At 51.5% G+C, this 8911-nt stretch overlaps 3 protein-coding genes across 3 annotated transcripts; 2 read left to right on the forward strand and 1 right to left on the reverse strand.

Annotated features, from left to right (window-relative positions):
- Positions 1-172: 172 nt before the first annotated feature.
- SEPMUDRAFT_139624 (alpha/beta-hydrolase) lies at positions 173-1166 on the reverse strand (the record flags this gene model as incomplete). The annotated part of the gene is made up of 2 exons (XM_016902909.1): positions 173-774; positions 827-1166. The coding sequence occupies 2 exons, from the start codon at positions 1164-1166 to the stop codon at positions 173-175; spliced, it is 942 nt and encodes a 313-aa protein (XP_016764107.1).
- A 1329-nt stretch (positions 1167-2495) lies between these two features.
- Positions 2496-5107, forward strand: SEPMUDRAFT_147699 (PalH-domain-containing protein). Its single transcript, XM_016904470.1, has one exon. It carries the CDS (start codon positions 2616-2618, stop codon positions 4938-4940), a length of 2325 nt encoding a protein of 774 aa, XP_016764108.1. The 5' UTR covers positions 2496-2615; the 3' UTR covers positions 4941-5107.
- Positions 5108-6082: 975 nt separating this feature from the next.
- On the forward strand, positions 6083-7403 carry SEPMUDRAFT_124130 (uncharacterized protein). The gene has a single exon (XM_016901885.1). It carries the CDS (start codon positions 6150-6152, stop codon positions 7338-7340), a length of 1191 nt encoding a protein of 396 aa, XP_016764109.1. The 5' UTR covers positions 6083-6149; the 3' UTR covers positions 7341-7403.
- The last annotated feature ends 1508 nt before the right edge of the window (positions 7404-8911 follow it).

Genomic DNA, 8911 nt, shown 5'->3' on the forward strand with positions numbered 1-8911 from the left:
GGACACAGAATTTATTATGCATGTACTCTCGGGAGATTACTTTGTTGTGATCAAGCAGCACCCAGCTTCAGATTTCTCATTCAAGGATGTTCAAGTACCTATAGCTCGACTATTACCTACCTTATTGATCTGCTTCGTAAATTTACGCCTTGGCATCTTCTCCGCCCGTTTTCTACTTGGAATACTTCTCAATCCAATCTACCAGCAAAGGTTGAACGCGATCGGGACACTCTTCAGGCAAATAATGGCCAAAGCCGTCTGTAATCGGTTCAAATCGCACCTCATCCGCTTTTTCCACCCACTGCGACCAGACTTGTGGAACATTATGCATTCGGCCCAAGTTGGAAGCAGACCATATGACCATTAAGGGAATGGAGACTTTCTTCCCGGCGGCTTGGTCTTTCTTTTGCTCGTCGACATCCTCGAAAGCGCCAGCTGCGTAATCTCCGCAAGAGCCTTCGATGCTTTCGGGGCTGGTGAATTGGTGGCAGTAATGCTCAATGGCATCGTGTTCTTGGAATTTGGCTGTGCCGGCTTCAGAGGCGCCTTTGGAGCGTTCGAGATTCATTTTGGTCCATACTCCATGGCCCATGGCCTCAATCATTCGAGGTGCTGTGGGTGTGGCGAGGAAGGGCCAATGGTAGTAGGCAGCACTTGCAGCTGGGTTTGCGAATACGTCCCATTGTTCTTTGGTGGGAACGATGTCGATGATGATCGCGGAGGTGATTTTGTGTGAGGGGTTGTTGTCTACAATAAGTCGATGTCCGATCCTACCTATGGCGTTTGTCAGCAAGACGACATGGCTGACAGAAAGATGGTTGCGTGCCTCCTCGATCGTGGCCACACCAAATGATCGGCCGAGCCTTTGTAAACACTTGTTGCAAAGCTTCAATGATGAGGTTGCCGACGGTGCGCTTGTCATGCTTCGGCGGCAGCGATGAGAAGCCGTATCCTGGCAGTTCTGGTATGAAGAGCGATGTCTTGTCCTTCAAGTCTGATACCACATGTCGCCACATGTATGAGCTTTGAGGCCAGCCATGGACCATACAGAGGACAGGCCCTGACCCTTGATCATGTGAGAAGCTCTTGATTGTGCCGCCGGAGGACACTTTCGTGATATTCTCTTGTAGGAAAGGATGCAAGGTCTTGATGGTTTTGTCTGCCATTATGATGGTAATTACCTTATTATGGGAATAGCTCAGTCTACCTGCCTCCCTCATGGAAGAAGCAACGGAACGGCTTCCAGGTTGTCCTGAAGTGCTTTGTAATGTAGAAGCTCTTGCGATGACGATAGGTTACCTAAGCAACTAAGGTGCATGTGCATGTTCAGGTAGGTAGGTAGGTGTCTGTATTTTAAGCTTCAATGCATGCGGAGAGTCTGTCCTCGACTCCTCGGAAAGAGGGATGAAAGTCTGCTGCTTTGGACTGGTCTAGACTCCAGAGCTTTTGCAGCATTGGTTCTATTCCTACTATGGATACCAGGTAGAATCCAAAAGGACTAACCTTCAGTGTGGCAGTGTGCTACTACTAACCGCCCTAGGAGTGAGTGAGTGAGTGCGCAGAAATTGCTACTGTACCTGGTACCCAGCAAGGCAAACCAGGCTAATGATGAGTTTCCGAGTACGTTAAGTGGAATGAGGGTCGCACTCAAAATACGGTGCTACAGTAAGGTTATTGTGGTAGGTACCGTATGTAAGTTTGCGTCGCTCAGCTTCGTTCAGAGTTCCGCGGAAGATGCTTCAAGGCGTGAAAGACGAGCATATCTTCGTCAGGTGCCGAGGCCCGCCAACGCAGTGGTTGTTAAGTTGCCGCCGAATCGACCCGGTGTTGACCAGAGGTCTCTGTAAGCTGGGGTGCGAGAGCGTGAACAGGAATAAGAATAAGAATAAGATGGACGATCGGCAAGCCAAGGAGTCGTGCAAGCATACCGCTCACAAGTGGTTCTTTTCGCTTCGTTCATCCGAAGTCCGAGTGTGCGAAAAAGATGAGGGTCATCTCCGTACCAAGCTGCTTGGCTGCAGTCTCAAGTGCGTGTTCCATGTGCTTTTCGGTTTGGAGTTGATGATGACTAGTTGACTAAAGTACTGTATACATAAGGTACGGGTACAATGGATGTACTTGCATACTGCTATCCTCCACACTGCACACTGCACAGCACTACTAGGTAGTGCATGGATTGCCCCTCGTGCTGGCCGGCACGCGGGATCTTTTTTCACGGGACCCTGGAAGCTTAATTTCGCGCCTGCCATCGCCCATCTTGTGGGTCCACTGGGTCGGTCGGCGGTCGCACGGTCGAGCCTGCCTCCGCGCTCGCTGGGAGCCACTGCCACTGCATCATCCATGCTTCGTTCACCTCTCGACATACTCCCACCACCACTTCCAAACCACTTTCGCACCCTCCGCTGTACCGGTCTTCACTTGCGACGCTCCCACATCAACCCACCTACACACCTACACATCCATACACACACACACACACATGCGCCCACTTCGCCCGCCGATACTCCTGATCTGACGCATTCGCGGCGCTCGATGTGGCCGCCGTGAGGAAACCACGGGCGCCACGCCAAGCCAAGCCTTCGCTCAGCATCATTACGAAGACACCGACTCGACCCATGTTTCAAGGCGGAGCGCATCTCGAACCGCGCCAGCTATGGGATCTTCCCACGATGACCACCAGCACCGATGACCAGGCGCACTGCACGCCGTTCACCCTCCCTTCGAACGGCGTGCTGTCGCTGGCAAATGACGCCGCCATCACCCTCACTACCGATGTCATCTTCCAGCCCGAGTGCACTGGCACGCGAGCCGGCGATGTCTTCACCGTCGACCACCTGAGAGACCCATTCTACGCGTCCACCATACCGATGGTGTATGTCGTGAGCGCGGCGACTGTGATTGCATGGATCCTGGTGGTCATGCTCACCATTACACCGAGGACTGGCTTCTTCGGCGCCCCCGGTGCGCCTGCATTTAGCAATGGACGAGGTATAATAGGCGGCGCGAACGGTGGTGTTCTGGGCGTGACAGGAACAGGATCGAGACCGTGGTTACAAAAAGTTGCAGCACTGGCTGTTGCCATATCTCTTACCATAGCCTCCGCGGATACTCTGGAAGTGGCAGAAAATCAATACTCCATGGGCTTTTCAGATGCTGCGCTTCTGCGGAAAGCTGTTCTGGGCTCCCTCGAGATTCGGATCACTCGCGTTATATCGGACATCTTCCTCTGGCTCGCACAGGTTCAGACGTTGATCAGGCTCTTCCCTCGACATCGCGAAAAGGTGCTCATCAAATGGATAGGATTCGTGCTGATCTTGCTCGACACTATTTTCTCATGCCTAAACTCCTTCTACAGTGTCAACGTCCTTAACGGCAGGAACATCGTTGATGCGATTCCTGCTCTGTCATATCTGTTCGAGCTAGCGCTGGGCCTGCTGTACGCCGCATGGGTCCTATACTACTCACTGACGAAAAGGCGATATGCCTTCTACCATTCCAAGATGCGAAACATACTGCTAATCGCGATTATCTCTATTGTATCTATACTTACGCCGGTCGTCTTCTTCATAACTGATGTTGCCAACGAAGATGTGGCTGGTTGGGGCGACTACTTCCGCTGGGTTGGAGCTGCTGCTGCTAGTGTCATAGTCTGGGAGTGGGTGGAAAGGATAGAGGCACTCGAGCGAGACGACAAAAAGGATGGTATCTTGGGGAGAGAGATCTTTGATGGAGACGAGATGGTCGACGTGATGCCGGAAGAAAACGTAGCATGGACCGAGTCCCGCAATTTGAGGCGAAACTTCCGGAGACGACGAGACGACGATCCAAATGGCGGTGGTAACATGTCCACTACTGTGGAGCGAGGGCACGGCTTGAATGGTGTCACTCAGCGGTTCCGGTCAAGGCATCAGCAGTCACCTTCTCACTTTCCCCTCGGACGGGCACACAACGAGTCCGTCCTGACCAGCAATGACAATCTCCGACCTGGAAATGGTCTTGCGATGCAGCAGCCGCCGCACGATTCCTCTGTCCTTGGAGGTCCGACGCCACCGCCCCAGGTCGCCAGTCCCATAAGCAGGGCTGATACGACGAGTGCAGCCAGCACTTTATATGTGGTCCGATATCACCCGATCGCGGATGTGCCGCAGCCGATACGAAGAAGAGCAAACGCAGACCGCAGCGGCGCAGCCGGACAAGGGGATCAACCACGAGGATTGCAGAACCGAGAGCTAGGCGTGAAAGATGTAGCGGATGTTGATGATGACGAGATCCGACCCAATGTGCAGCGCGGTAACAACAGGTTATGGAATGCGGTGTCCAATCCCTTCAAGCGGAAACGCACTTCACCGCCTACAGAAGTACAAAAAGCACGGCAGGCAGCCGGCCAGAGGGTGTCTACACCTGGCAAGGAACCTCCACGATGGGACTTGCGGAACCGCAAAGGTACCAAGGCGCCGGAGACTGGCACGGAAAGCAGACAGGAGGCGGAACTCCCAGTCACTGTCATTCCCGCACAACCTCGAGGCGGTCATCGCACGTGGAGTTCAGTTGACCAGACACCTGCGACAACACCTTTACAGCTCGTATACAGGCAAGATCCACCTGGCTCTAAGGGAACGGGTTCAACGACGTTGACTGCAAATAGCCAGTCGAATAGATGGGCGCCAGCCTCCAGTCAGCCAGACGGCAGCTCAGTCCGACTGCCCGACACTGGTTCTGCTGTAGTGCCATCATCTCAGATGTCTGTCGGCGGGACTGGACCTCCTCGCGCTGATGACATTTCTCCAGTGAATGGTCGCAATGCAGGGACCATTGTTGTTCCAGCTCCCCCGAGACGGACCCCTTCACATCAGACACCACCCCTTAGAACTGGAGTTACGCCTAGCTCGAGCAGACATACACCGCCTAACGACGTTCAGCCTGCTCCGCCTGACGAGTAGGGCACGCTGGGAATGGCGATTATGACTCTCGTTTTATTTGATGGTTTAGCGTGGCGCTGGTGGTATACCCATTGCTCAAGTTAGGAGACAGCATCGTTATGAGAAAGACCTTCTGGCCCAATGACCGGCCTCATTCGCGGAGCGGAGGTATTCATCGTGGATATAGATATCCACATCTGTATATAGGTCAACATAATGAGACGACTCGAAAGGCTGCCCTCACCAGCAGGTGCGCATTCCGAGGACTTCGACAGATCTCATCCTGATTCGCAGTCATTTTCTCTGTCGGGATGTAAGTCAAACACCATTTCACGGATTTCGGACGCAGCAGCAGTCCGGGGCCGACTGCCCGTGTGAAACTAGACGTATCTGTTGTGGTTCCACACGTACATGTACAACCTAGGGCAGCGCAGCTTACATACCTACAGAAACTAGTGCTTGGCCACCACCATCGGAGGCTGGATGCTGACTTTCTGCTTTCTGGCGGACAAGATAGCGGTCTTTCGCGCATCGGAGTGTGTACCTAGGTATACCTATGTACTTATTACCTAGGTCCTACAGTACACCAGTAGGTACATACCTTAGGTATCCGGTACTAGTATAGGGATGAGCGGGCCGTTTGTTCTCTTGAGCCTTGAAGCCGTGAGATTTTGCTAAAAGTAAGGGTAGGTAAGGTACCCTTGCAAACTGCTAGGATACCCCAGGTTGGATACCGTAGTCTGGTCAGACTGGTCTCACACGCTCCGATGCGTGAAGACGTTTGTAGGGCGTTAGACTCGATGTGATGTATACTGCGAAGACGGGAGCTTACGATTGGGTCGCCAGACTAGACTCGTTGTTTGATGCCGTTTATGATTTAGTACCTCTTAGGTACATCATTAGGCCTCGTCTACTCTGTCGATATGTCGATAGTTAAATTGTCGATAGTTGTCGGAAATTATCGTCAGCGTCCATCTGTCGATAGTAACGATAGCTGAGTAGACACCTGTCAATAGTTCTATAGGGATACCCTTGTCTCCGCGCCGTCGTCGCCGTAGAACCCACTGTATTGCCGCCTTGGCTAATTTAACACACTATCATCCGAGACGTGTCGTACCTCCTACGTGTCGTTCTATTCATCTCTATCCAGACGCGTCGTATCGGCCGAGTTCTACTATTATATCTATTTTATTTTATCTACCTCTTTCCAGCTGTTGCTATTATATCACAATGCCGCCTATGCCGCCAAGCGCTACCAAGAAGCCCCGAGGCGTCAAAAAAACGAGAACCGCGACTCAAACGAAGGCCGCTGCAAAGCGTAAAGCGATACGCGACGCGAAGAAGGCAAAGGACATACCAAAATACCCCGAATTATCGCGGTACGAGGACACTCATATCGACTTCTTCTTGAGGCGTTTGATCGATTCCAAGGCCAAACAGACACATGGAAAGAACTTCCGTAGCAGTGATCTACTGGCGATCGCGTTAGTAATGCGCGAAGAGTTCAAAATTCACTTTACTAGCGAATCTTTGAAGGCCAAATGGCAGAACGATATCAAGCCGACTTGGGGTATTTGGCTACGACACCTATCACATGCTTCTGGTTACAATGGCCCTCCAGATAGAGCACCAACCGCTGTCGCTGCCGCTAGGGAAGCGCACGAGGCAGCGTACCCCGAGTGCCATCGGTTTATGGACGGTACTGAGCCGCAATGGAAGCACTATATGGAAGAGCTCGTCGGTGATGAGATGGCAACTGGTGACGAAGCTGCTACTGCCGCAGATCTCGTCGCTCCGCAGGAGGACGCAGATACTATGGTTATCGACGATTCGAGTACGGATTCGGACAACGACGACGACGTTGACCTAGACGAGCTGTCAGATATTGAGCGTAGTGCGATCGTCGCACGGCGAGCTGAGAAGGAACATATACGGGCCAAGAAGAGAGCAGAAGCGGACGCTGCGAAGAAACGAGTACACCGCGTTGCTGCCGCTGAGAAACTACAGTCTACAGCAGCCCAAAAAGCACTTGAGCCGTTCAACAGGACACTTGCCGAGTATCTGAAAACCCAGGAGATTCGTGCTACGCTACCGCCGCCGCGGCAGAAGAGCGATATGGAGCTCCTGTCGGATAGAGTGTTAGACGCGACCTTCTTACCTATGCTTACGTTCGACCGGAAGATGGAGGTGTTGGATTGGGTTGGGCCCGAAGCATATCGTGTTAGTATTGGTATGTCGCTGCTAGCCGTAGGAAGAGAGAAGGAACTGGAAAACTTCGTTCAAGGTGCGCTCTCGAGACTCGACCGGCCGGCGCAGATGCCAGAGCGTTTCGTCCACGACTCTAGGACGCAGCCGTCGTCGTATGGGTATCCGCATACACCATACAATCAAGATCTACTTCCAGAGGGGCGTCGGTGGTAATGTAGAAGCAGAAGAAGAGATACTAATTCGAAGCGGAAGAAGAGATAATAATGTATAATACAGCTCGATCGATATTCCTATACTACTGTCGCCGCTACTGTCGCCGCTGCTCCTGCTTATATCTCTCTATGGAGATATAGCTACTGCTCTCCTTCCTTGCCCCATATGCTCAACGATCTCATTACCTACAAGTCCATTAACTACCGCGGCCTCGAAAATCTCAATCATTGCCTCCAGCGACTCGACGACGCACCGTCCAATCGGCCCATCCCTTACATATACTGTTGCCCTCTGCCTTGAAGTGTAGCTCCTAAGAAGAAATTGAACCACCGCCATACCCTGAAGTGCGATAATCCTTGTCGTTCCTCTCGTTATATCTTGTTCAGCCACTCCACCTGTGGAATAGATATGCCAGTGTCCTTGGAGTTTCATTACCAGTACACAATGCCATTGGTTGGAGGCATTGGCTATACCATATGATTGGTATTGGCTGGCGCAAAGAAATACCCGTGGGATATCGGCTCTTTGATGTTGTAAGGCCGGCTTCATTACTGACCACACCGATGCCCCAGGTGCAACGCCATATCGTTGGCGATCGTTGGCGTTTTTAAAACAGAGCACACTCTGGGTAACGAGAAGGACAGGGGTTTCTTCTGTTGGTAGGACGTCCAGGAATTCCCTCAATGGCCTAACGGCTACCAGCCATACTGAGCAGTCGTCATCATGCTGGACCAACGCTATTGCTGTACGCGCTGTCTGTACAAGGGCAACGGCCATAGTGTGTGGTGTGTGGTGGGTGGTGTGTGGTGTGTGGTGGGTGGTGGGTGGTGGGTAGTGTGTGGTAGGTAGTGGGTGGTGGGTGGTAGGTGGTAGGTAGTGGGTGGTGGGTGGTAGGTGGTATGTGGTGGGTAGTAGGTGGTGGGTAGTGTGTGGTGTGTGGTGTGTAGTGTGTGGTGTGTGGTGTGTGGTATGTGGTGTATGGTGTAGTGAGGTATGTGGTGTAGTGAAGTGAGGTTATAGCGAGCATCTCTACAGAAGTAGAGGGATATATAGCTGCTACAGGTCAATACGAAGAGACAATAGCGATACTATAAGACAATGAGCGAGATAAAAATACTATAAGTGAACAATGGTTCCTTTCAAGTATAGAGAAAACCCCCTTTGTCGTAAATCGATCGATAAAGTATTATTTCTTATAGTATAATGGAGGAACCTGGGCACCATTGTTTTCCTATGTTGTACGCGCGAATCGTGCGATCAAAATGGTCTACTTAGTATCTCGCTAGGTCGACGACAACTTGTAATATATATATATCTCTCTCTTTTCGAGGTCGATCGATCGATATAGTAATATATTAGGTACTAGAATGGAGGAACCTAGGCAGTATTATTTTCCCATGTTGTGCGCGCGAATCGTACGATCAAAATGGTCTACTTGCTATCTCGTTGGGTTAACGACAACTTATAATATATATATATCTCTCTAGTTTGGTCAAGTGAAGTATGGATGTTTGATTGGAATCTAGCTATTCTCGGCGAAGGTCGTGTAGCCTTGGCAGTATACACCTCCC

Source organism: Sphaerulina musiva (genome assembly GCF_000320565.1).
Source record: "Sphaerulina musiva SO2202 unplaced genomic scaffold SEPMUscaffold_2, whole genome shotgun sequence".
Classification (NCBI taxonomy): Eukaryota; Fungi; Ascomycota; class Dothideomycetes; order Mycosphaerellales; family Mycosphaerellaceae; genus Sphaerulina; species Sphaerulina musiva.

Excerpts from the sequence above, each read along its gene's own strand:
- SEPMUDRAFT_147699 (XM_016904470.1), top strand. The coding sequence starts at position 2,616 with ATGTTTCAAGGCGGAGCGCATCTCGAACCGCGCCAGCTATGGGATCTT.
- SEPMUDRAFT_124130 (XM_016901885.1), top strand. The coding sequence starts at position 6,150 with ATGCCGCCTATGCCGCCAAGCGCTACCAAGAAGCCCCGAGGCGTCAAA.